This window comes from Emys orbicularis, chromosome 3 (assembly GCF_028017835.1).
Source record: "Emys orbicularis isolate rEmyOrb1 chromosome 3, rEmyOrb1.hap1, whole genome shotgun sequence".
Lineage (NCBI taxonomy): Eukaryota > Metazoa > Chordata > Testudines > Emydidae > Emys > Emys orbicularis.
In genome coordinates, this window is record NC_088685.1 from 169,217,251 (window position 1) to 169,244,515 (window position 27,265).

General features: G+C 41.8%; 1 protein-coding gene across 5 annotated transcripts in view; it reads left to right on the forward strand.

Annotated features, from left to right (window-relative positions):
• RPS6KC1 (ribosomal protein S6 kinase C1) overlaps positions 1-27,265 on the forward strand; it is a 106,262-nt gene that overhangs the window by 37,838 nt on the left and 41,159 nt on the right. For 4 of the 5 annotated variants that reach the window (XM_065401221.1, XM_065401222.1, XM_065401225.1 and 1 more), the window contains 2 exons: positions 14,350-14,471; positions 18,114-18,206. In XM_065401221.1, the coding sequence (XP_065257293.1) occupies positions 14,350-14,471; positions 18,114-18,206 (215 nt within the window). The remainder of the gene's footprint in view (positions 1-14,349; positions 14,472-18,113; positions 18,207-27,265) is intronic. The other variant, XM_065401224.1, reaches the window with a different exon arrangement.

Here is a 27,265-nt window from a genome sequence, read left to right on the forward strand (position 1 = left end):
GCTTCTCGTCCACTGTGACCCCTAGGTCCTTTTCTGCAGAACTGCTACCTAGCCATTCGGTCCCTAGTCTGTAGCAGTGCATGGGATTCTTCCGTCCTAAGTGCAGGACTCTGCACTTATCCTTGTTGAACCTCATCAGGTTTTTTTTGGCCCAATCCTCTAATTTGTCTAGGTCCCTCTGTATCCGATCCCTACCCTCTAGTGTATCTACCACGCCTCCTAGTTTAGTGTCATCTGCAAACTTGCTGAGAGTGCAGTCCACACCATCCTCCAGATCATTAATAAAGATATTAAACAAAACCGGCCCCAGGACCGACCCTTGGGGCACTCCGCTTGAAACCGGCTGCCAACTAGACATGGAGCCATTGATCACTACCCGTTGAGCCCGACGATCTAGCCAGCTTTCTATCCACCTTACAGTCCATTCATCCAGCCCATATTTCTTTAACTTGGCGGCAAGAATACTGTGGGAGACTGTGTCAAAAGCTTTGCTAAAGTCAAGGAATAACACATCCACTGCTTTCCCCTCATCCACAGAGCCAGTTATCTCATCATAGAAGGCAATTAGGTTAGTCAGGCACGACTTCCCTTTGGTGAATCCATGCTGACTGTTCCTGATCACTTTCCTCTCCTCTAAGTGTTTCATAATTGATTCCTTGAGGACCTGTTCCATGATTTTTCCAGGGACTGAGGTGAGGCTGACTGGCCTGTAGTTCCCCGGATCCTCCTTCTTCCCTTTTTTAAAGATGGGCACTACATTAGCCTTTTTCCAGTCATCCGGGACCTCCCCCGATCGCCATGAGTTTTCAAAAATAATGGCTAATGGCTCTGCAATCTCATCCGCCAACTCCTTTAGCACCCTCGGATGCAGCGCATCCGGCCCCATGGACTTGTGCACATCCAGTTTTTCTAAATAGTCCCGAACCTCTTCTTTCTCCACATAGGGCTGGTCACCTTCTCCCCATATTGTGCTGCCCAGTGCAGCAGTCTGGGAGCTGACCTTGTTTGTGAAGACAGAGGCAAAAAAATCATTGAGTACATTAGCTTTTTCCACATCCTCGGTCACTAGGTTGCCTCCCACATTCAGTAAGGGGCCCACACTTTCCTTGACTTTCTTCTTGTTGCTAACATACCTGAAGAAACCTTTCTTGTTACTCTTAACATCTCTTGCTAGCTGCAACTCCAAGTGTGATTTGGCCTTCCTGATTTCATTCCTGCATGCCTGAGCAATAGTTTTATACTCCTCCCTGGTCATTTGTCCAATCTTCCACTTCTTGTAAGCTTCTTTTTTGCGTTTAAGTTCAGCAAGGATTTCACTGTTTAGCCAAGCTGGTCGCCTGCCATATTTACTATTCTTTCTACACATCGGGATGTTTTTTTCCTGCAACTGCAATAAGGATTCTTTAAAATACAGCCAGCTCTCCTGGACTCCTTTCCCCCTCATGTTATTCTCCCAGGGGATCCTGCCCATCTGTTCCCTGAGGGAGTCAAAGTCTGCTTTTCTGAAGTCCAGGGTCCGTATTCTGCTGCTCTCCTTTCTTCCTTGTGTCAGGATCCTGAACTCGACCATCTCATGGTCACTGCCTCCCAGGTTCCCATCCACTTTTGCTTCCCCTACTAATTCTTCCCTGTTTGTGAGCAGCAGGTCAAGAAAAGCTCTGCCCCTAGTTGGTTCCTCCAGGACTTGCACCAGGAAATTGTCCCCTACACTTTCCAAAAACTTCCTGGATTGTCTGTGCACCGCTGTATTGCTCTCCCAGCAGATATCAGGGTGATTAAAGTCTCCCATGAGAACCAGGGCCTGCGATCTAGCAACTTCTGCTAGTTGCCAGAAGAAAGCCTCATCCACCTCATCCCCCTGGTCTGGTGGTCTATAGCAGACTCCAACCACGACATCACCCTTGTTGCTCACACTTCTCAACTTTATCCAGAGACTCTCAGGTTTTTCTGCAGTTTCATATCGGAGCTCTGAGCAGTCATACTCCTCTCTTACATACAATGCAACTCCCCCACCTTTTCTGCCCTGCCTGTCCTTCCTGAACAGTTTATATCCATCCATGACAGTACTCCAGTCATGTGAGTTATCCCACCAAGTCTCTGTTATTCCAATCGCATCATAGTTCCCTGATTGTGCCAGGACTTCCAGTTCTCCCTGCTTGTTTCCCAGGCTTCTTGCATTTGTGTATAGGCACTTAAGATAACTCATCGATCGTCCCTCTTTCTCAGCATGAGACAGGAGTCCTCCCCTCTTGTGCTCTCCTGCTTGTGCTTCCTCCCAGGATCCCATTTCCCCACTTACCTCAGGGCTTTGGTCTCCTTCCCCCAGTGAACCTAGTTTAAAGCCCTCCTCACTAGGTTAGCCAGCCTGCTGGCGAAGATGCTCTTCCCTCTCTTCGTTAGGTGGAGCCCGTCTCTGCCCAGCATTCCTCCTTCTTGGAACACCATCCCATGGTCGAAGAATCCAAAGCCTTCTCTCCGACACCACCTGCGTAGCCATTCATTGACTTCCACGATTCGACGGTCTCTACCCAGGCCTTTTCCTTGCACAGGGAGGATGGACGAGAACACCACTTGCGCCTCAAACTCCTTTATCCTTCTTCCCAGAGCCACGTAGTCTGCAGTGATCCGCTCAAGGTCATTCTTGGCAGTATCATTGGTGCCCACATGGAGAAGCAGGAAGGGGTAGCGATCCGAGGGCTTGATGAGTCTCAGCAGTCTCTCTGTCACATCGTGTATCCTAGCTCCTGGCAAGCAGCAGACCTCTCGGTTTTCCCGGTCGGGGCGGCAGATAGATGACTCAGTCCCCCTGAGGAGGGAGTCCCCGACCACCACCACCCTCCTCCTCCTCCTCTTGGGAGTGGTGGTCGTGGAACCCCCATCCCTAGGACAGTGCATCTTTTGCCTTCCAATCGGTGGAGTCTCCTTCTGCTCCCTTCCCTCAGATGGGTCATCTAGTCCACTCTCCGCATTAGTACCTGTGGAGAGAACATGGAAACGATTGCTCACCTGTATCTCCATTGCTGGTGCATGGACGCTCCTCTTTCTCCTTCTGGAAGTCACATGCTGCCAGATAGAAGAAATAGATCTAGTCTAGTATGTCTGGTATCTTAAGGTGTAGTAACTGGAGCTTTTGCCTGTAGAGTTTAATGCCTCATTGAGTGGTGTCACTGAGGTGAGCCTTTACTGGTGTAGGAAAATTGGGTATGGGTTTGAGGTCAGGTCTGGTGCTACATGACCTTGTTGAATACAGGAACAAGCAATGTATTTTTTTATAAAAAGTATAAACGTTGGTGTCCAAAAAGCAACCAACTGAATAGTTTATTTCCACCTCCTAGCTACTCAAGTGGGCTCCCTACAGTTTTTTTGCATAAAAAATTAATCCCTCCTCCTCAACTTATGTAAACCAATGCAAAATGCATATTTAAATCTGGTGATTTTTAGGCTCAATTAACCAGGCCCATCCCCACCTATAGTACTTACTGGTAAGCAGCAGAATATACAAATATTAATGTACCTGATTTTAATATAGCGAAGAGCTTATCTCTGTGCTGAGAATCTAAGGATTCTTGTGAGGGTTTTATGTTATTTCCTGGTGAAGATTTTTAAAGAAGCTGGATAGGTGGGGCTGCATCTGTAACCATATTGCCTGATGATGTTCCTTATTGGGTTAAAGTCTGCATAGTGTGTAATGCTACAGAGACCTCTTGAAAGAAACATGCTCATGCCATTGTGTAGAGGAGTCGTTTTTTTTTTCTTTTCCCCTAGCAGCTTAAAACCACTTGTCTTCATAGGTGGGACTGGGCCTGCATGGGTTGTGGCCTCTTAGGAAGAGTGTACTGTCTACTCTTTCAATTTTGGGTTTGCAATTTTTGTTGAAACTTCAAGTAAGTGGGAAGCTAATCTTCATATAAAAAGAAAACCGAGAAGTAGGATTAGGCAGTTCACTGCCTTCTGGGAGTTCTGTAATATGAATCTCTCCCCCACCCCACTCCTTCCTGCAATCCTTCATTCTTCAGGCTGTTGTAGCTTCTTTCTTGGAGTCGGGAGTCTGTCTTCAAACTCCTGTTGGATTTCCTCTGCCAAGTTGGTGTCACATATACTGACTTTCAGTCATATTTCTCTGTTTAGTAGAACGCCCCCCGAGAACAGACTGCAGAGAGGCTTGAAACATTTAGTTTTTCATTTCTCTGGTAAGGTTCTGTGTAACTACGTCCACTATTCTGACAACCAAAGCGGTCTCTTGTTTCTGTGGTGCTAGTGTTGGAGGACATGCTGCTGCTGGCACCATTTTGTTTTCTTATCAGTGCTAGGAGGCTGCTGCTTCTCCTTCTGTTTTTGTGCTGATCTAGGTTCCAGATTTTATTTTTATTTTTTTTAACAGAAGAGTATCCAGGGATGTTTCCTCCATTGTAGAATCCATGTAGTTTGACTGATTTATTTTTTTTGTTAACTGCTCAATGGGAAATAGAGCCAGAGCTCAGTGTGAATACAGATGCTAGCTAGGTCTGCCCCACATGACCAGATCGCTGGTTCCTTTGGACATCTACAAATACATACTACAGTTTACCAGCTTCTGTCATGTTTAGCACAGTTATAAATGCAAGAAACATTTTTATATGAAGTGAGATACTCCTATGAATAAAACTTTTGAAAAGCTGTCCTGTATGTACTGTAAAATTTATCGTTCTTAACTGATACCTGCCTGTTAGTCACTTGAGCACTCCCCATGCAGAACACTTTCCGATGTAGCCTTAACCTTTGCACTTATTTCTACATATTTTTCCATATACTCTGTTCAGATTTGTGATAACCCATTGGTGGGTTAAATTTTTTTCACTGTTTCAGTTGGAATTGGTACCTTCATTCAAGGTACATGAGTTCTAAATACCTAGGTAAACATGCATTAAATGTGGTGTGCTCAGAGTCCTTAAAAGAACCCAGATGTTAGTCCTTATATACAAACTGGAAAATTATGAGGGATCTACGTTCTAGGGAGTCCACTTGATGCCACAAATTTGTGCTTCAGACTTTAAAGCTTCACTTAAAAATATGGTATTCTTCAAGGTTGTGTAGATCAGTGTTCTCCAAACTTTTTTGATCGCACACCCCATCAGTAAAAAATATTTTGAGCACACACCCCCTGCTCCCGGCCGAACTGTCGAAGCAAAAAAAAATAAAAAAGCCGCTCGGACTCCCGGCCAAACTGCCGAGGGAGCAGGGGGCGCTCCTCCTGCCACGCACCCCGAAGGATCCTCTTGCGCACCCCACTTTGGAGACCACTGGTATAGATAACTGATGACGTCTGCAGATAGCTAGAAAGAATAACTCAAAAAAGTGAACTGCACTATTATCTCAATCAGTTAGTTACTTTGAAACCTGAAGAAGACAAAATGTCAACATTAACTGTTTCAGTGCTGATCATTAACAAACTGCCAGTGTATGTGCTCATCCTCCATCCCAAGCTGCTTCCAGGTGCTGAAATCACCAGCTGCCTCCTTGACAGCTGCCAACATGTCCAGCAACTAATTATGCAGTCAACTTAAAAAGCATTCTAGCTCGCTGTGGCGTTTGGGGTGACTTGTTCGTGACTTAGCTCCTCCTCGCATTCCCGAAACAAATTTCCCAGAAGTGTGCTTGAAATTTCAGGGCTATAGAATAGTGGTCACAGTGTCAAGATTTACAGATTGCATGTTCACTTACGGCATGCACAAGTTTGTTTGGTTAATAAGGAGATAGCAGTCTCATTCATATGATGTAAGAAGTATTTGCACTAATAAAAACAGAGATCATCAAACCAGATAAGCAAAAATAACAGCTGGGTTACCCACTAATAAGGAAGGTGCTGCTAAACCTCCTTTCATTGTGGGAAGAATAAGTCTTTTAAGGCTCCCCCCTGCCCCCTTGCATTTTTATTACTCCATGGAAAACAGAGTCATTCTTTGAAAAATCCAAAAATCCAGCTGGGGGATATATATGGGATGGCTGTGAAGGACATAGAGAAACTTGTTTATATAAAAAAAGAGTATTTTAACTGTTACATTGGGTGGTTATGAATGGCTTATTCAGGCTTTCAGTATCTGAAAAAAAGTTTTACTGTTTCAATCAATGGCCAAATACTTGGAGTTTGGGGAGAACTGCATAGACAGATCCTCCATCAAATTCCTGCTATGTTCTTTAAGAGAAGAAACTTCTAACCTCTTCTGGTTGGTTCTTAAATCCAGATAAGGTCTGAAATATTTGAGTAGTCATGAGAGGAAAAACAAAAGGTTATGAAATACCTAGAAGCGATAGAATATCAGTAAAGAGATAATGGTAGCTTGTTGATCTTATTCCTTCTGTGGAAATGTCCTCGTCACGTGCTAAGGTTCACTGCAGTTAGTTGAGGACAGGGGAGAGAGAGGACATCATCTGATTAGATGATTTTCTAGCAAAAAGGAAAGTGATCTGATATCCAGTGAGCCGGTATAAATCTTGGGCCTCAGCAGCACTGTGCAGACTGGAAGGTGGAGACATGGAATGTCTCCCCTTCTCCAAATCTCACCTGGGCTACTGTTCCCAAAAGGAAATGCAGCTCAATGCAGTCAAACGATTTTCCTGCATGGTATGAGGCTGCTGTGTATTACTCTCCCATGCCTTTTGTGGTACCTGCAAAGTATGCCTTCTAAAAATTACAGCAGTGGAATGTTCTAACTTGAAATTCAATCAATTGCCATGAATCACTCTTGGGGGGGGGAAGGGGGAAGAAGCCCTTCTTTTCTCCTGGCTAGGCGCTGGCAATGATGTCAAAATCTAACTTTAGTGGCTGTGTTCCTCTCTGAGGTGAATAGAAGTGATTCTGTTTGGTTTCAGTGATGCAGATTGGAGCCTCCCTCCCTCAAGGAGCTTGCAAGGTTATTCTTTTTTCATAAGATTCCTTGTACATTCTTGGTAGAAGAGGTGATTGTTTAGTTTGATCTTTAATTCTATATCAGATTCATGTGGGGTGCATTTCTCTTTCCTTCACAAGAATAAATAGCTCACGAGTCTCACTTTCTGAAATGGGATGCTCCAACGCTATTGTCTCATCTTGCAAGAGATGGACCAAGCTCATTCTGGTACGTTGACTGACTTATTTTTAAATTGGAGGTTTGCTCCGAACTATAAAGATTTACATAGTATTACGTATATAACCTACTTATGTGGGGTAGCCTGCCCTGGCTCACCAACTGGTTGAGAAAGAAGTGTAGGTTTGTTTAGCAGTCACATTAATAGAGACCCCAGTCTTCATTCTTAAAAAATGTGCAGGGGGGCTCAACTCTGTATCCACATGGGTATTATCTTTTGAATTACTGGAAACAAGGGGTTCTAATTTCTGACCCATGGCAAGTTTCTTCACTGTGAAACTGTATAAAAACAAAGTTAATGGGGACCTGCAAAGGTGTTTAAAAAAAAATAAACAAAAAAAAGGTTTGTGGCGTCCTTTGCTGTTTTATGATGTATAAAGGGGACCTGTGAGGGTGTGTGTGTGTGTTTGAGTTTTTTTCTGCTTGGTTTTTTTACCATAAAAATATCCTGATGTCAACTTTGGTTGTGCTAGAGGAATTATTGGAGTCTCTGAAGATGTATATTGTGTATTTTTCCAGCTTTTGTAGCTTTTTTGTCCAGTCAACAGTTTTTCCAAATCCAAGGTAACTGGATATACTCCATCATATATGCTGCATCAAAGTTATATTGATAAGCTTATTTCCTTAAGTGATAAGGAAATATACCATTTCTTGTGGCCTTCAATTGGCATTGCATCTGTGCAGGAGATTCAGGTGCAGAATTAGGCAACAGCAATTTCTCACCTAGCTGGTATCTTCTCTTTGAATCTGATTCTTTCCCCATTCCTGGATGCACTTAGTGATTCTCATGAAGGGCTATGTTTTTTAAGATGTGTCCCTTAATCTACCTGCCCTTTTTTCCAGGGATGGCCATCAGAGTTGACTGTAATTATGGCCTAGAAGTAGGCAGGGGTATCTCTGATGGAAGCATGAGCCAGTAGGTAGACCAGAGTGTTAATCCTGCATCTGCCAATGATTGGCTGTGTGACTTTGGGCAAGTGTCTGAACAGCTGTGTAGTTGAATTACTCCAATCTGTTAAATGAGACGAATGGGGCTTACCCACTTTTGTAAAGCACTTTGAGATCTAAAAGTTCTCAATGTATTTTAAGTATGATAGTGCAGTGTTTCTCAAACTGGGGTTGCCCCTTGTATAGGGAAAGCCCCTGTGGTCCGGGCTGGTTTGTTTACCTGTCCCATCCGCAGGTCTGGCCGATCGCGGCTCCCACTGACCGCGGTTTGCCGCTGCGGGCCAATGGGGGCTGCTGGAAGTGGTGGCCAATATGTCCCTCGGCCCGCGCCGCTTCCAGCAGCCCCCATTGGCCCGGAGCAGTGAACCACAGCCAGTGGGAGCCGCGATTGGCCGGACCTGCAGACGGGACAGGTAAACAAACTGGCCCGGCCCGCCAGGGGCTTTCCCTACACAAGCGGTGACCCCAGTTTGAGAAACACTGTGATAGTGGATCTGAGTGGTAGAGATGAGCAGCTTTTGAAATGAATGTTCATTTGGAAGCTTGTATTTTAATCTTCAGAACAAGTTCTAACTTTTTCTCCCTTTTGCTCTTGCTCTTTAGCAGCCAAACATAGCACTCTAGTGTGTTGTGGGTTTTTTTTGTTTTTTTTTTTTAAAGCGGGGGTGGGGAGAATGGAGGGAGAGGAGATGGTCTTGTCTTCACACTTGCCAAGAGAGAAACAGTGTGGTCTGTTGGACTAAGTATAGGATCAGGAACCAGGGCCGGCTCTAGGCACCAGCCCTCCAAGCATGTGCTTGGGGCGGCACTTTCTAAGGGGCGGCACTCCGCCCCCCCCTTTTTTTTGTGTGCTTGGGGCGGCAAAAAGCCACTGGCCCTGTCAGTGCGCGAGCCGGGATCCGCGCCCCCTGCCCAGCCTGGTGGTGCCCTGCACAGCCCACTCAGGCAAGGAAACGCCGCGCCGCCCTGGGGAGACTCGCAGCAGCAGCAGGACCCCTCCTCCCTCCCTGCATCCCGGGCCCCGCTTCCCTCCCTCCCCGGCTCCTCACACACTCCGGGAGCCCCTCTCGCTGCCGCAGCCCGGGCCCTGGAGCCGAGCCCGGGCTGCGGCGGTGGCGAGAGGGGCTCCCGGAGTGTGTGAGGAGCCGGGGAGGGAGGGAAGCGGGGTCCCCTGGAGCCGAGCCCGGGCTGCGGTGGCAAGAGGGGCTCCTGGAGTGTGTGAGGAGGTGAGCGGCCGGCTGGGCTCGTCGGTGCTGAGCAGGTAGCCCCGCAGCCGGAGATCCTCGCCTTCCGGCCCGCCGAGGCTGGGCCAGAGGCGGTGAGGCTGAAGAGCAGCAGGTCCGGGCGGCTCTCCAGGTCCTCGGCTGCCAGCATGTCGGGGGTGAGGGCGGTGAGCATGAACTGATCCACCTCGGCCACCAGCAGCGCCACGAAACCCAGGGAGGGGGCCGTGTTCTCAGTGCCGCCCCGCAGCTGCACCGCCACCTGGAAGTACTCCCGCTCCGTGCCGCCCAGCAGCTCCACCCGCATGGGGATGGAGTTGTGGCTTGTGCTGGTAGCGGATCCCACGCTGGGGGGGAGGGGGCAGTGCTGGGGTGGCGGGGGGGGGGGAAGAGAGCCCAGTGCTGGGGCGGCAGGGTGTGTGTGAGGGGGGCACTGGTGGGCCGGGGTGGGGGGGGAGCCCAGGGCTGGGATGGGGGGCAGCCAAAAATTTTTTTGCTTGGGGCGGCAAAAAACCTAGAGCCGGCCCTGTCGGGAACTAGAAACTTCTGATTTCTAATCCTGACTCTGCCACTGATTTACTGTGTCGTTAGGCAAGTTGCTTCACCTTTCTTTTCCACTTCAAAATAATACTTCATCTCTGCTGTGAGTATTAATTACAGTAGTTAACATGTCTGCAGTCCCTTGAAGACGTAAAGCATTAAGTATACTGAACAGCAGAGAACAAGCCCTAAAGGAGTTTTTCTTCTTGTGAGGTAAATGAAGGTACAACCAAATACTGCGTATATGAAGGCACGATGTGTTAGGTTCTTTCTGAAGCAATCTATAATATATTACTTATGAGACAGGTGGAGGCTTGGAGGTTGTTCGACAGCCCCTTGATGGGAAGAGAGCTAAGAGTGCTTTGGTGCGAGAAGGGAATGGGAATGAGAGAGAGAGAGAGAGATCATTTCTGACCTCATGTAATACTGGTTGGTTGCTGGCACCCTCATTTTATTTACTGTGCCTTTTTTAAAGCTTGTTGGTTGCATCTTTCTATATGGGGGATAAGTCATTTGTTGACCATATGATGCTGTATACATCTAACTTTAAACGTCTTTCAGACCTTTTCAGTGATTTCTTTTTTTCTTCCTCTTTCTGTTAGTACCTGCTACTTACCTATCTACCTGGGCAATCTGAATCTTCCATCTTAGTCCATGCTATACAGTATCCTCAGGGAAATGCAGCATGTCACTCAAATGTCTAATGACGCAAGTTGCAGGGTACTTCTTGCAAGTATTTGGAGCACATTTTGAGGCTATCAAAAGGACTTATTGATCAAGGCACATGTTTACCTATGGGCGTTTTCTGATCTATAAACTTTAAATACAGGTTTATTTTATAAAGTCACTTTCAATAGCTCATTGCCAACACCTCAACGTAATTCCTTTTTCTATCTAAGAGGATCTACTGACTAAACAAGTAGCCAACTGGAGTTTGAGTAGCCAGCACATCGACATCCAGCAGATTGACAATTGAAAGATATATTCACTGCATGTTAGAACCCAGATATTCTTCATAATATTCCTAGTATGCCATGTGCTACCTTTTGTAATTATTCTGTGGAAATGCTTCTTGTGCCTATATATCTCATTTTCATCAGTTGACCACAGGGTGACTAAGGAGGGGCATATTATCCGATATTCATGCTCTTTGTCTATGTCAGACCCTCAAGATTATTTGAATATTTTTGATAATTTCTATTTTTGTGAGTGTGTCTGAGTTAAATAATTCTTAAAAATCTAAATAGCTGGCTGCTGGCTGTATGTACTGAGTACCGCTAATTGGGCAGAGGTGTCCTGGCCAGCCGATCTAACACCAAGTTTGATTTTAAGAAATGTGTTTTATTACTTGGAAATATACAAAGCTGTTGGAAAATGAGGGAGCAGACTGCTTCTGCTTGTTTAGATGGAGGCTTATGCGCAGCAAAGTAGCTGTAGAGTTTTTATATTCTGTTTGCAGTAACAGTAAACAGAGCATCTAAAATAACCACTTGCACATTGCAACAAACACATCATCATTTGCTTAAAAAGAGTTATAATTACAGTTGACGAAGCATGGACACCATAAAAATGCATTAGTTTGGCTTGACACATTAATTACCTGTTTTTGCAGATGTTTTTATATATTGTTGTGTGAACAGTTTACAAAATAATTACAGGAAAGTCATATGGAAAATAAACTAAGTGGGTGGTTTCTCGCCTTAATATTTTCATTCATGTGAATCTGTGTGAGGCACAGCTGCTCTGTAGCAAATGCATAGAGAGAGAGAGAGAGAGAGAGGAGGAATCTCGAAGGGTTTTTATTCAAAGGTCTCTGTCATCATCATTACCACACTTTTTTATATCTTGCTTCAGCAGCATAGTTCTTAAACATTTAAAATGACATGGCTGATTTAATCCCAGTGAATGGGGTGGGGTGTGGGGAGAGCTTTCATACTGATCAGATGAAACGCAAATCTTCTAGTATCTAGGAAAATACCTAAATGAAAAATTAATAGTAGTTTTAAGCAGGATGAGTTTGTATGATCAGTTGTAAAGATTCGTCAAGGGCTTTAACACTTCTTGTTTGCTACTATTTAAAACAAATCTTTCTGAGGTGTAAATCTTAATAAAAGATGCTCATATCAATGATTCAGGGCTCCATATGAAGAGTGACCACATGATCTCTGTTGGAAATATGAATAAAATGTTCCCCAGAAACACTTTAAAATAAAAAGCTCGTATTAGAAAAAATTACTTTGCCCTCTTAATTTTTTTTAACGTTTTTGGATGGTTTTTGGATAGCTTGATCAATAGTACATTCTTATAAAACATACAAATATAACCCCTCTGCATTTCTCTGACGTGTGAAGTATGCACCACTGTTGTGAAAGATCTTGAACATAGGAGTTTGTCTTTCTGTCATCTTATCGTAATATCATATTTAAGTGAGCAGCTACAAGAAATGAAAACCTGGGATAAATGCTAGAGTCTGCGTTTAGTTTCGTGGATTGTTAATCATCACAATCTTAGTGTTTTGTCACAGGTTTTCAAACATTTTATTATTCAAATCTTCTTTGAATTTGGTAGCCTATTTTACATGGTCCACATGTGCTATATATTAGATGTGCCAGAAAATCTTGGTATGTTAAGGAGTGATTGGACTGATAGGCAGCTGGTATTTTTTCATAACCTTTCTTGGATTTTTAAAAATTTGAGATCAAACTAATGTAAATTTAGAAAATAAAATAAACCCAACTCCACAAACTTATTTGATTCTCCTATTCTGGCTCAAAGACAGACCTTGTGTTAAAGCATTTAAAGGCTGAATTGGTAAGTATTGAGATCAGCTTTCCTGTCAGCCAGGAGAGAGATGTGAAAACCCTTTGAATAGAAACGTTTTTGCAAATACAGTCCTTACTGGTATGGTAAAAATTTTAATGAGTGAATAACTCATAAATATAATATTTTAAAAAATAAATATTACTACACTCTTTCCTATCTGGAGTGATGAAGTGAAATTAATGTTGAACGAAAATAGGAGAGAACAACGAAAACTCAAAGGGACATGCCGTCTTGTGTGTTAGTTGCTCTAAAATAACTGAGGCATTGGGAGGAAAAATAGGTAAACAGTGATAAACATCCAGACTAAAAACACATAATCAACAATTACAGCAGTAGCTTGACTTTTATACTAGTCTTAAAATCTTCTGGTGAACTGAAAATGCTGGCTGAAGAGAAGCCAAATACCACTAATATAAACAAATTAGCTGTTCCTGAGAAACAAGTCTTGATGGATGTCGAAGGGGTTGATGACTGTCTCTAAGGAAGTTGCAGACATCTGTACAAGATAAAGTTTCCTTTTACAGACAGAAGCAACAGGACTGGAAGCCAGTTTTGAGAATTTAAAAAGTATATTGTTTGCATTTTTACACACATGGGTGGCGCATGAGGCCCCCCCCTTCAGGGTGGCTAGTCCATGAGGCCCCATCCCTTCTGCCCGAAGCCCCCCCCTCCAAGCCCACCATCTTCCAGAGCCCCAAGCACCCGCTCCCGCAGCCGGACGAGCCCCTGCCGAACTGCCCTGGACCCCCCACTAGCCCCAGCGCCAGCCCCACCAGCCTCAGCGTTGGCCCCAATGCTGGGCTGCTGGCCTCCATCTGGAGCTGAGCTCCTGCTGGCTTGGGGGAGAGTGTGACGTATGGGTGGACCTAGGGCTAGGGCCCATGTTTACAGACCATATATATCCATGCTCTCATCAGTAGCCTGCATTTGTTTAAACAAGACACATTCAGTTTATTCTTTCCTAAGTGGAAGACAACAGTGAAATTTAGGAACATTTTTCCAGAACCTTATTATCCAGCGGTTGATATGAAAGATGATGAAGCTGCTAATAAGATTCAGCCACAATGCCCTATTTAGAAGCCCAGCCCTTACTCCGAACTGCTGGGAGGGGGCTTGAATTCTCATCAGGCTGCTACTGCTGTATCTTGCCTGCGGGCGGAGTGGTTCCATCTTGTCATCCTGGCTGGTGGCCATCTGAAACTTATTAGCCTCTTAGCCAAAAAGGAAGGGAGCAGCCAGCAGCTGAAATCTGTGTGAGTTCTTGCGTTCACCTGGTTATTAGTGGCATTTCTGGTCCCATTTTCATGGAAGTATAGGTCAGAAGGATGGAAATAAGCAAGTTTTACCTCTTCTGTTTTTTAAAGTAGTAATTTATAACCTTTACCGTATATGCACTTATCTGATTTCCATGGATACAGAGTCCATTTCACTTGCTGCCTCCAGTTCTTAATTTTGTTTCCATGGAAACTGACACCAAATTGGCAAAAATAAGGTAAGAGTTTTCATTTATTTGAGTATGTAATGAGTCTTAAACTGTATCCTTGCCAGAATACCCAAATCAGAGAACATGAAATCGAATATTATTGGGCTTGGCTATCAGAATCAATGAATAAGGCTGGAGCCAAAGACAGCAAAATCAAGTCAATCTCTTTGCCCAAATATTTGGAAACACTTAAAAAAAAACCCTCACCATTTTCTGTTACTCCATCTAGGTGAGTCAAGTCCAACTCGTCGAGAAGCAGTGAAGAGGAAGACTGCAGAATATCTAATGCGTGCTGAAAAAATTTCCAGCCTATACCAGAAATCCTTCTCTGAAGATGGATCAGTTTCTGGGGTAGGCTTTAGTTTCATTTCTCTGAAATTGAATCTGTAAGATTGTCTGTCTGAATTTCTTGGCTTTTAGTTGTCTCAAAACCGTTTTTAAAATTAGATAACCTTCTGTATGTACCCTGAACACATTAGTCCTTTCTGGTAACTTTTTATAGTTGTTTTTTTTAAATTCTTTGGTGCTTCTTGATTTAGTTTACTTTTTGTAATATTATGCAGGGTACCTGGTTCTAAAAAGTGCTATCAGTGGATTTTAAGTATTTTTACTTCATACTCCGCAGTTTATAAAGTAAACGGAGTTGGGGCATTCAGCAGCTTCTGCCAGTATTAAATTGCTTTTTGAGGTAGCTTCCACCTTTTTAAGCAGATATCCTTAGCTGAGCTTACTTGTGCAAAAAAAATCCTGTTTCAAGACATTCTTAATAGATCTCTACTTTGCCCTTCCCCATCCAGTTCCCGTGGGACTCATCTGTTCTTAGTTTGTATTTTTGCTGCAGTGACACTAAACTGTGTGTGATTGTCAATGACTGCTCCCAGGTAGTAAACATAAAAGTGTCAAACTTCCTGTCTGTCTATATTTGTATTAAGTAAGGACAAAAAGGGCAGAAAATTCTTTTGTCTTATTTTTCACAGCCCTAAGAGCAGTTTTTTAAAGAGATTGTTGCAGTTAAAAAGCAAAGCTTTAGAAAATCAGATAAAATTAAGCCCCCTAATCCAAAGTAAATCTTAACCTTCCCCCCTCCCACCCTGCCTCCCCAATCTTGTTTTGAAGGGGAACTGTTTCTGTAATAAGAGACCACAAATACATTTATGGGGACATTCTAAATGAGAAACATTTTGTGAGAGTTGATGTCTTAATACGTATATCAGTTGTACTTGAGAGAATTTTAATACTGTGGTCTGTTATCCACATCTACATAGCAATGGACCACCCTCTTCCAAGAGGTGTCAAAACTAAACAGAGATTTTCTGTGAACTCCCTGCTGGTTGTCTTTCCTTGGGCCAAATGCTCTTGGAAGTGGGGAAAATCTTGATTGAATGCAAATCCAGTATTTTTGGAAACTGAGCAGGAAGACAATATGAGGAACCCATTACAGTTTGTATAGTAAAAATTCACTATGGCTGGGTAACAGGAAGAAACAGGTATTACTGTACAAGGACCCCCCAAGGGCAATGGAACCACCCTCTATCATTTAGTACTGAATTGGACAAATGCCTCCTTTGCAGATCTAAAAGGAATACATCCGAAGAAAAAGGGGAGGAAAGAGAGAAACCTGCATCTCTCCTTGATAACATTCAAAGCTGACTAGCTAGGAGAAGCTTCACTTTAGCTGAGCAAATTTTGCTCTTGACTTAATTGCCTTACTTGGTAGCACAAGCTTTGTCCATCTAGTGGCACTATTGTGCTAGTATCTAAGCATTTATTTTACTTTATTATTCATTCTTGATTTTTGTCTCTCTTCTACTCTTGTGCCAAATAAAGTTTTTGCTTTTATTTGAGATTGTTGGAATTAATTTACATAGATTGTTACATTGGGGACAACCAGTGTCCAATGGCCCACAGAGATGGAAACTGAGTTCTGATCAGAAGTGGGAATGTGGTGACAACTGAGACACCTAAAAGAGCATAGGAGTACTTGTGGCACCTTAGAGACTAACAAATTTATTAGAGCATAAGCTTTCGTGGGCGCTCTAATAAATTTGTTAGTCTCTAAGGTGCCACAAGTACTCCTGTTATTTTTGCGGATACAGACTAACACGGCTGCTACTCTGAAACCTAAAAGAGCATGTAAAGTGCTGTGAGATAGGAGGCGGGCATCATTGTGGGCAAAAAGAGAACCAGGGGAATAGACCTGACTCCATGATTGTCACTGTCAAGAATTAGGTAGCATGGCTGATCTTCTTGTCTACAGCAATCGTAAGAAAACATGGTGAGAATAGTGACACATGCCCTCAAATGTTGACATACATAGTGTTTGACATGAAGTTTGTCTAGATGAGAATGAAGAGGGTGGCTTTTTTTGGACAGTGGTTACTGGCCAGGCTCAGAGACTCACTCATTTTCAGGAATGTTCATCTTGTTATTCTGGATCACAGTTTACCTCAGATTTCCCTTCACTCCTCCTTGCTGTTAGCTCTTTATTTCCATCTGGCAGGGTGGTTTCATCTGGAGTTAGTTTTCCTCAATGGTAGCTGCTGAAGGTGATAGGTTTGGAACTTTCCTTTCCTTCTTGTTCAGGAAACTACACCTCTCCACAGGGAAAAAAATAAACTTTACAAAAGAGCTTTGCTTTAGTTTAATCATTTTAATCTGTAAAGCCGCTGGAAGCTGTCTTATTTGTAGGTAGCGGGTTGGGGTCTGTGGCTCTGTGCGGAAGCTGCATACTTGATTTTTTGGGGGGGAAGGATCTGATTATTCTTTGTTAGGGCAGGTAAGTGTCTAGAACCTTTTGAAAATATGACTTGTTCAAGTGTCATAGGTGTGCATGGTGATCTGTGGAGCAAGTAAACAGATACAGGTCCCTGTCCCGAGTTGCTTTCACTTGAACCCCCCCCCCTCCTACCACAACTGCTGGATAGGCAGATGGAAGTGAGCCAGCACCTGGCGATCTAACATAGGCAAGCAGATTGGTGCAGAAAGGAGTGTGTTCTCTGTGGCCTGGATTCCTTTCTCAGTGACACCATAGAAGCCATTCTGTGGCTTCTAAAGGGATGGAGCAAGGGATGTGTCTGGCAGGTCTCAGCTGGGTTTCTCCCACCCCAGACCCCTGGGGCACAGCACGACACTGCAGGTAGCTTGTCATTTTTAGTTGAGCTAGTGCTACAAATTGCAGAATGTATTCCCTTTTCACCACAAGTTCTGTCGGGAGTAAAGTCCAAACTTTGTTTTCAGGTGAAATTCTGTTATTCCAGGTATGCAAGGGAGATGGAGAGAATAGCAGGGCTTGTATTATGCAAGTGTGTGTATACAGCAGTGAACACATATGCCTGACACACAAACTGTGTAAATTACATCCCGATAGGTCACAAAACCCAATGGAGACCAAAAAAAACATGTTAACTACTTGAATAGTTAACATGCACTCTCATCTGTTTCAGTGTGACTTATTTCTGGGTGGGTAATGCATAGCTACCTTTGGCTAAGGCTGTTTTGGGGATCATTGTGTTGTGTACCTTATTACATCAGGGTTTATGACTGACATGAGCACTTGCCATCAAACAAAAAGAGCACTGTTTAGCATTCTATATTTTGTGTTCTTGTAATTTATAAAGTTTCTAATTTCCTTTTTCCTGTCCCTTAAGCCCTGAACTATTGTGAATCCAGAATAACTATAAGGCTCTGATTGATTATTGTTGCCAGGTGGGAGCTCAGCTATTTGTTACGAAGTTTCATTACCTCTGCAAAACATTGGAAACTATATAAACTCATTTCTTTTTCTATTTTAAAATTTTGTTTTCAATGTTCTCTTGATTTATTTACTTGCAACTTTTCTTACATTTAAGGACAAACAGAAAAGTTCTCCTTTCATCTCCACTCTCTCTTATTTATGATAAATTTTGTTTCCTTCGGCCTGGCATTTGCTACAGCAGGCAGTCTTCCTTCAAGTACCACCCTGATTGATGTGTAATCTTTGATATCTTCCATTAGCCTCCAGGATCACTAAGTTCAAGGCCCTCTTGGAACCTAAGGAGCCCTGCCGAGGAACTGAAGGCCTTCAGAGTCCTTGGGGTGATTGACAAGGTAATTCTTCAGTGTCTCTTCAAGAGTTCAGTCATAAATCGACTGCATGCTGACATTTTGTCTTTGAAGCTGTGGATCTTAAGGATATGAAACAAAAGGGGAAAATGACTCAAATGCATCTGCACTTTAAAATAACAAAAGTAGAAGAAAAAAGGCTTTTATCTAAGCAATTCATGTAAGGTCATGCAAAATATATTTGAGCTAAAGGATAAGGTACATGTTTGGTGGCATTCAGTAGGATGGGGCCTGGTTTTTGAAAATAATGTCACTGTTACAATACTGGGATAAAGACATGTCGATACATTTTCAGTTTATTAAACTGATGGTTATTTGAAATACAGAAGGGTAAAAATTCATGCACTTTCCCACAGTCAGTGCAATATGGAAACTCGAGGAAGGGGAACCCCTGTGAAAAAGATATTTGCTCTCTCTCCTCTTAGAACCTTGAATTCAAATCCCCAGCCAAGGCAGAGATCTAGAACAAGTCAAACTAATTTTTGACTCATTCAGATAAAATCTCCCCAAATCCCAGGGTAATATCCCTCTGTAATGTGTAAACTGTAATGGACCATACAGATCTTTTGCAAGCCTAATTAAGTGACTGAAAGAATAACAGTGCATAAAGTAGCTGCACTGTTTTGATATCGCTGATTAGTTATCCCTTTACCAAGTACATTTAAGATGATATATTATTCAGTAATGAGACAACGACTAATTCAACTTGTAATGACTCATTTCCTTGTTGCCACTCCATTCCCCTGATGCCTTTTGATTGTTCCTTGAGTGATCCCTGGCTTGTGTGCTTTGTATTTCAGGTCACATGACCCATTTATAACTTGTATTATTAAAAATTGCTGCTATACTCTTAGTTCTGAATTTGTTCCTCTCTTTCGTTAGACTGAACATAGCAATTTGGATTTTTTTTTTTTGCCTATACTGTTTTAATTGCATGCATAACTACTATGTTTTCTCCTATGTGCTATATACACTCAGATTTTAACCTTGTTTTCACAACGTGCAAGGACCTTTTAGCTATAATATCATATACATTGTATCTCCTTTCATCTGATGGCAAGTGTCTAATCTATTTAGTGTTTCTCTCTCTCTGTGTATGTTTATTAAGGAGCAATTGAAAGACCAATTTGATAAGCTGATTATAGCTGTTAGCTGTGTGCATTGTATAAATCTTTAAGACTATGGGGGATTCCAGGAACTACCTAACCTCATAATCCCGCATAAGGAGAGATGGAGCAGGCAGCCTAGAGCCTTAGGAATTGTCCATACAAGGCTATGATATTATTGTAGAGAAATGGAGTAAGACCTTCAAATGTCTTTTTGTCTTAAAGACCACAAAATACTGAAATGATTAGTAACTTGGAAGTGATGCTCAACACCTTGTAGGGCCAAGCTCCTTTATTCCATGGGCTAACTAAATCTCCCAGGTATGACTAGATTCCTATCTAGCAAGCTTCTAGGTACAAGCCTGAATATCCAGATCCTGGAATCAGAACTTCTTCTGCAAAGAGACAAGGTTACTGTGGTGACAAAAAAACAAGAGATTTAGTATTGGAGACATCACCATGGCAAGCATTCTAACAGTGTTTTGTTGTATAGCCAGCCAGCTAGTATGCCATAGGGGGCAGAGTTAAATTTGAATTATTGTTCAGAGATGGAGCAAGATATTTTCAGATGTCTGTCTACTTGTATACCTGCTCCTGGGCTCTCTACTCTTCTTCTAAGTTTTAATCTTACTCTGAGATATAAATCTGTCTGGGGATTGGCCCTGCTTTGAGCAGGGGGTTGCACTAGATGACCTCCTGAGGTCCCCTCCAACCCTGATATTCTATGATTCTATGATAGTTTGTTTTTATCATTTGATTATAGTGTCATAAGTGTACCTAGTGTTTTAGAGCAAGTATAAAGTCAATCCCTGCCCCAAAGGAGCTTAATCATAGAGTATGTTATGTTTTATATACACTCATTTTATATTCACACAAGAGTGTTTATTATGTATGTAGTACAGGGACTGTGTTTTTTACCCTCACTGTAAATCATTGTGTACATTTATGTCCCATTTCTTCATGCACCCCCAATACGCTCACTCTAAGGCTCCAATTTTGGGAGAGCTTAAACATGTGCGTAAACTACTAATGTAACTAGTGACACTGAAAGCAAGCATACTCCAGCGAGTACAAGTATGTACGTAATACAGACATCCTGTCACAAGTAAATTTATAAATATTAGATTGTCTAAAGGATCCCATAATACTTTGAAGTTTCACTCACCACAGAAAAGCAGCTACTACTGGGCTAGCGTGCATAAATAGGTATTCAGCCAGTGCATGGCACAACAGTCAGTTTTGGTCAAGGATATGGAGGCAAACCTCTGCTCCTTCTATGGCATCTTTAATATCCCTGCAGAGCAGACAGTCTCATCTCTCACTGCTAATGCTTAGCACAGGGTATAAGGTCTTGTCTACACTACAGGGGAAATTCAATCTAAGCTACGCAATTTGAGTCACGTGAATAGCGTAACTCAAATCGACGTAGCTTAGACCTACTTACCGCGGGGTCCACACTACACAATGTTGACAGGAGACGCTGTCCCGTCAACTCCCCCTACTCTTCTCAATCTGGTGGAGTACAGGAGTAGACGGGAGAGCGATCTGCAGTCAATTTAGCGGGTTTTCACTAGACCCGCTAAATTGACTTCTGATGCATCGATCGTCACTTGTCGATCCCCCAGTAAGTGTAGACAAGCCCTAAGAGTGCCTATTGCTGCTTACCTTGTAAAGCCACCTCTAGACCGAGGTGTGGGAGAACATCCATATGCAGGAAACACCATTTATGTGTGGTGTGTACCTTTCCAAACCATTGCTACGCTCCTGATCCATTTCAGCAGTTAGTGTGGTCTATATCTGTGACTTGTCAGCCTGCTCCTGGCTGCAAAGCAAGATATCTCATATTAACCGGTCTCCCTCATATTAACTCTTTAAATAGTTTTGCTCTTCTCTGAACAGGCTTGTGATGTGCTGTTAACATCTACAGGATGCCGTGTCCTCTTAAAAATGAAACAAGTGGCATCCCAAAGGCAGGGTTTTCTGAGAAGTAGGTACTTTAACACATGCTATACTGAGGCCTGGTCCACACTAACCCCCCACTTCGAACTAAGATACGCAACTTCAGCTACGTGAATAACGTAGCTGAAGTCGAAGTACCTTAGTTCGAACTTACCGCGGGTCCAGACGCGGCAGGCAGGCTCCCCCGTCGACTCCGCGTACTCCTCTCGCGGAGCAGGAGTACCGGCGTCGACGGCGAGCACTTCCGGGATCGATCCGGGATCGATTTATCGCGACTAGACAAGATGCGATAAATCGATCCCAGAAGATCGATTGCTTACCGCCGGACCCAGAGGTAAGTATAGACGTACCCTGTGTGTTGCAGTGCTTGAGTACAAATCAGCAGGCTAGTGACACTTTGGTCTCGTCTCAATTGCAGCCATGTGGGAGCATCCATTTGCAACATTTAGCCCAAACCATATTATAATGTGTTTTATCTGTGAAGATGGGGCAAAATCATGTGACAGCCTGATCTTTCAGGACTGTAGCACAGTTGCCTTAAAGTAGTTTATAATGATTTGGGACACATCAGGGGGTAACCAGGTCTGCATCACACAGAGCTTTTTCTGACAATCTCCTAATCTTTGTTCTAGTCATGATACAACTTCCTTGGTCCTAATAACAATGAGAGCGCTAATGGAGATGGACTAATGGAATTTGTGCCACTGTGGTGTTTAACTTTGCTCAAAACAAATCTAGATGCTAATACGGTAAAAATGTTGGTGGCCAGTCCATATCCTAGTGCTCCTACTGTTGCTAGATGTTGTGGAGTTGCAACTGTGCAATACCAGTGATGACTCAGAAAAAATAGCTTCTCTGGAACTTTTCTCAGACACTGAGAGAGTCCTTGGTTGGATATGCTGCCAAGATTTAAAAAAGGAACTGGGTGACTTTTGTGTGTGTGCCCTCAACTTGAGATGCCTGGAAAGGGCCTGATTTTCAGAAAATAGGGTGCTCATCATTTTCTGAAACTCTGGCTCCTTCAAGCTGTCTCAAGCTGGGCACCCAAAACTACTAGTCAATTCTGGAACATTTTGGCCATGGCTTTCTTATCTTTTTTTCATTTGGGCTGTTTGCTTCAAAAGTAAGCAGTGTGCTGCTTTACTCGGCACAGGCTTTTATATTTTTACAACAGGAAGGGCCCTCCTGTGAATAGGTTTTGTTTGTTTGTTTGTTTGTTTTAATAGTATTTTAATCTAATGAAAAATGAGGTTCTTGTCCTTTGAATGTTCAGGGTTCTAATCTATTGTGGATATGTGAATGTAACTCCTGTGAGCATTAATGTATCATGCCAAAGAGTAGGCTTGTGTGTGTGTGTGTCTAGCTATAGATACCCCCTGACCAAATGTAATCAGTTACATGAGCACAGTAAAGCATCTTAAACCTGCAGACTTCTTTTTGAAGTATAAAACTTTTCTTTCATAACTTATTTAGTTCAAAATATTTATGTGTTGCAGAATCTATGCTGAGTTTCTGTCCCCGCAAGCAACTCTTTACTTTGAAGCTATAATTAGCCCCTGAAGAAACTGATTTGCCATGGTACTGCAGACACCTTAACAATGCAGTTTCAAGCCCAATGTCTTATTCTTTAGTGGGCAACCCTGTGTTATTTAGATTCATTCTATTTAAAGATTCATTTTGTAGCCCTTAAAAGCAGAGTTTGTTAAGCAAGGACTATGCTGCTATAAGCAATGTCTCATAACTTTTCCCCCCAAACAGCTAAATTTGATGCAGTCGGTACTGGTGTAAATCTGGAGAAACACAATTGGCTTCAGTGGACTTCTGTCTGGATTTTCCCTGATGATTCTGATCTCAGTAACAGGCTCAATCTGCCAATACTTATGTGAATTAGGTTTATTGTTCAATAGATTCTTGGTTAAAATGTATGTAACATAATCTGAAACACTAAGAATTAGAACACTATTATCCGTGTCCTGCTAAAATTAATTCAGAAGTCTTTGAACAGGCTTCTTACATGGATGTAAATCTCTTCCTGTAATTTTTCTGAAGAACTGAAAAAAATCTCATTGCACTATATAACTTTGCTTCATTACAAATATTTGGTTTTCTTTTCAGTGTTATGCTGTATGTGAGAAATCAGATCCCCAATGTTAAATTATTATGCTCTATTTCTAGGGACAAGTCACCATGACACCCAAATCAGTATTATTAATTATTTAAAAAGTATGATATGATTATTACTTATGTCAGCCTCAAAAGCAGAAATGCAAAAAAAAAAAAAAAAAAAGCAGCACAATGTAAAGAATCCATGTGGTACTTGCTTGCATAATGCATTTTTTTTAATATGCTGCAGAACCATAGTTAGTTGAATTCAACAGGTTATGGTTAGTTTAATTGAGTTTAATTAAAGGGTAGGAAAATGGGCTTGTGTTATGACAGTTCCTCTGTTGTACATGAATGTTTAATATTGCAGTAGCTATGTCTTAGTCCATGTTTACTAATTCCCCTTAGAAGCTTAAATATTTTAATCCTCAGTTTTACTTTGAATAGAGTTTAAACGGTACTGCAGTTGCACAATTTATATTGACATCAGCTCATATTTTGGCACATTGCAGTCAGATAAACATTCTGCCAAATTTTGATGATTTTCCTCTCCCCTAACGTTAGTTATGGGTTTGTACAGTAACTGTGAGCATAAAAGACTTGGAGAAAATGTAGCTACAACAATTGCATAACTATTTCAATTCACACATTCCCTCTATTGTGGTATTATGATGATGACAAGAACTGGAAAGAGAAACAAGTCTGAAACTAACTGTAAACAAAAATTAAACTGACTAGTCTTATTTTCATTGCCCAAACATAACATGGTGGAAACAAATAAATGTCATAGTCATTAAAAAGCAGATTAAATATTTACAATTTGATTAATCTAGCTATTATTAGTAATGTAAATAAGAAAACTTGTTTTAGGAGTAGTTTTTTGTAATCCCAGTGTTTTAAATGACTACCTTGTTTTATAGCAATTTCAAATCTACTATAGTACTCATAGAAGTTAAAGATGGGAAAGTATTTGGATCACTCAATCCATTTCCTGTCATTACAGAATTGTTCCCTAAAATACATTTTAATATCTAGTCTAGTTTTAGGTCCCAAGACTTGAGGCTTCCACCTCTTTCCTAAGGAAACTGTTTTACAACCTAACATATCTCACAGTTAAGAAGAGTCTCTTCTTCTGATATTCAGCCTTTGTTTTCCATAGTTTCATTCTATTATTCCTAGCTCTATCCAGTTTTATTAAACTAAAGAAAATAATCTCACTCCTTGGAGTTTACACACTTGACACATTTAATATGTTTTCGCTTAGAGAGAGAGACACACACACACACACACACACACACACACACACTCTTTTGAAATCTTTAATCATACTTCAGTCCCTATGGCTCCCTGATCACTTATGTTGCTCTTCTCTGAACTCCCTCAGATTTGTCAATAACTTTCTGGTAATATGGTGCCCAGAATTCACTGCAGGTGCAGATACACAACAGTTGTACGGACAGAGATTATTACCTCCCTGCTCTGACATATTGCCTTAGGGTAGGCAGTGTTGAATCACCCAGGCTTGCCTTTATAATCCCATCACACAGCAAACTAATGTTGTATTTGCTCTGTTAACCCTCCAGTAGGTCTTGCTTCTGGTTCCCAGACGTCCCCTCCCATTGAGTATGTGCTTAAGATTATTTCTCCCCTTATGTATTGGACTGCATGTTTCCATCAGAATCTTTTTTTTTTTAACTTGTTTTCTAAACTCTCTTGTTTTCTAAGTCTCTCTGTATTTCAGTACTTGCTGCAAATATTTGTTGTACTATTTACTTAATTTCATGTAATTAATAAAGATGCTAAATAAGAACAGTCTAAAGAGCAGTTTCTTCTAACACAGAAGAATAACATAAATTTAACCCCTTCTCTCCATTCTCCCCCCCCCCCCCCAAATCAAGAAACTAACAATGCATGCTTCATTTCACTGATTCATTATAGGCCATCTGCCAGCTTCCATGTAGAAGTAGTTTGTTCTTTGGGAAAAGGACCTTGTCTTACTAAATGCTAATAAGTTGCTTAGCACAGTTGATGCTTTATATTTAATAACTGTCTGATTATGGATGATACCCTGTATTATAATCCACTGGATACCTCCTCCAGCTTGATATATTGCCACACATAATTTTTGGCTAATTTCCAGTCTATTTCAAGGGAGTAAGCTTTCACCTTTTACAGCACAACTAAAAGTCTAAAAACATAAGTGAGTTTTGATATTTGCTGCTCTCTGGCACTTTCAGTAATTAAACCAATAGAGTTTTTCTTTTGTTAACTGTAATATTGCTCATCAAGAGAATCCACAAAGCATAAATTAATTATGGATAATCACTAAAAAAGAGGGATAACTGAAGGCATCACACTGACTGCACAGATAATGATGAGCACTAATCTGTTTTTTCCCCCCCACAAGTATCAGCCCAGTGCTTTACTAAAGTTGCCTTCTTGGCTTTATAATCTTTGAGTGTGTGCATGTATGTGCAAGCATAAAACAATGTAAATAAAGGTCGGGGGTGGGGTAGAGCTGCTCTGAAGTGACTATATTTAGTAGCAAAATAAATTTCTATTAAATAGACCATTTACTCCTATTAGCCTTGCACAGCCAACACAGCTAAGGGGAGAAAAAGGTGAATTTCATTCCTACTTCCATAGCATAAACAAAATTATGTAGCAAATTCTGGTCAGTTACACCTGTGCAGTCTCCTGGATGGCAATGGAATTTCACAGGTATTACTGACGTTATTACTTGACTTTTTAGTCCTGGAAGTGATAAGCAAAGAGGAAAAAAAATCCCCAGCTTGGTCATCAGATCCCAGCTTGAGTTTGGAGGATTTGTGGTTCGAAAAACGGTCTAATAAACGGAGCATATTTGATCTGGAGTTATACAATAAGCATAGAACCCAGTGATAATGTTATTGCACGTTTATTTTCAAAGTAGAACTGCAATTCAGTAACAGAGGATAAAGCCAGCTTTTAAAAGTATACCCTTGGTGGTAGCCTTATCTCCAAAAACCTTAAACTACCAGGATATGTAGTTAAAATTTGTAATGCATTTCATTTGATTATACAGGCGGTATTTGTAGCCCACATCAACACACTTTAATCCACTTTTTTAGGAAGCCATTTTTTTATTTATTTTAATAATGTTGGTCAAGTAAATAAAACAAACTCAAGCTAGTGTAACTATGTTGTGTTCTGTTCTGAAAAATGTGTAGGATTGAAGCAGCAACAGCAGTAGATTAAAACAAGGCAAAACCTAATTGCAGTTGGTAAGGCAACTGCGTTTCTGTTAAAACCACCCGTGAGAGAGCAGTGCATTTATAGCAGCTCTTAGTTGATCCAATAGTGTCCCCTGTGACCTTGGTTGGGTGTTTTGTAGGGTGACTAATGCCTCACCATGTTCTCTTTTTCTGGTGACTTGCCTATTGCCTGCCTCTGGGTTTGTGATTCCCCTTATGCTGACTTCTGCAATATTCCTTCAGTCTCTTATCTCAAGGCTTTGATGCATATGTTCTGAAGGTGGCCACCGTGACTTTGGGTGGCAGCAGATGGTAAACCTTCAGGCTGCCACCGGCTATACTGGTGTTAAGTTGGAAACTTAGCGTTTGATGAAGAATCAGTAGTGCATATGAAAGAGCTTTTACTGCAGAAATATCTTTTAATTAAAAAAATTAGCATACTGAAACACTTGCTAATTTCTATACACGTAAAGAATCCTAAAATTAACTGTTTTCTTAAAGCTAAACTATGGTTATTTACAAGTCAGATTTTGGTTTTTCTCCAATTGCATGTAATGTATTTAAACAGTTTTTTGTTTGTTTGTAAACTGAGCTGTTGGATACAATTATAAATCAATTATCTGAAGGTCTCTGAAGTGCAATT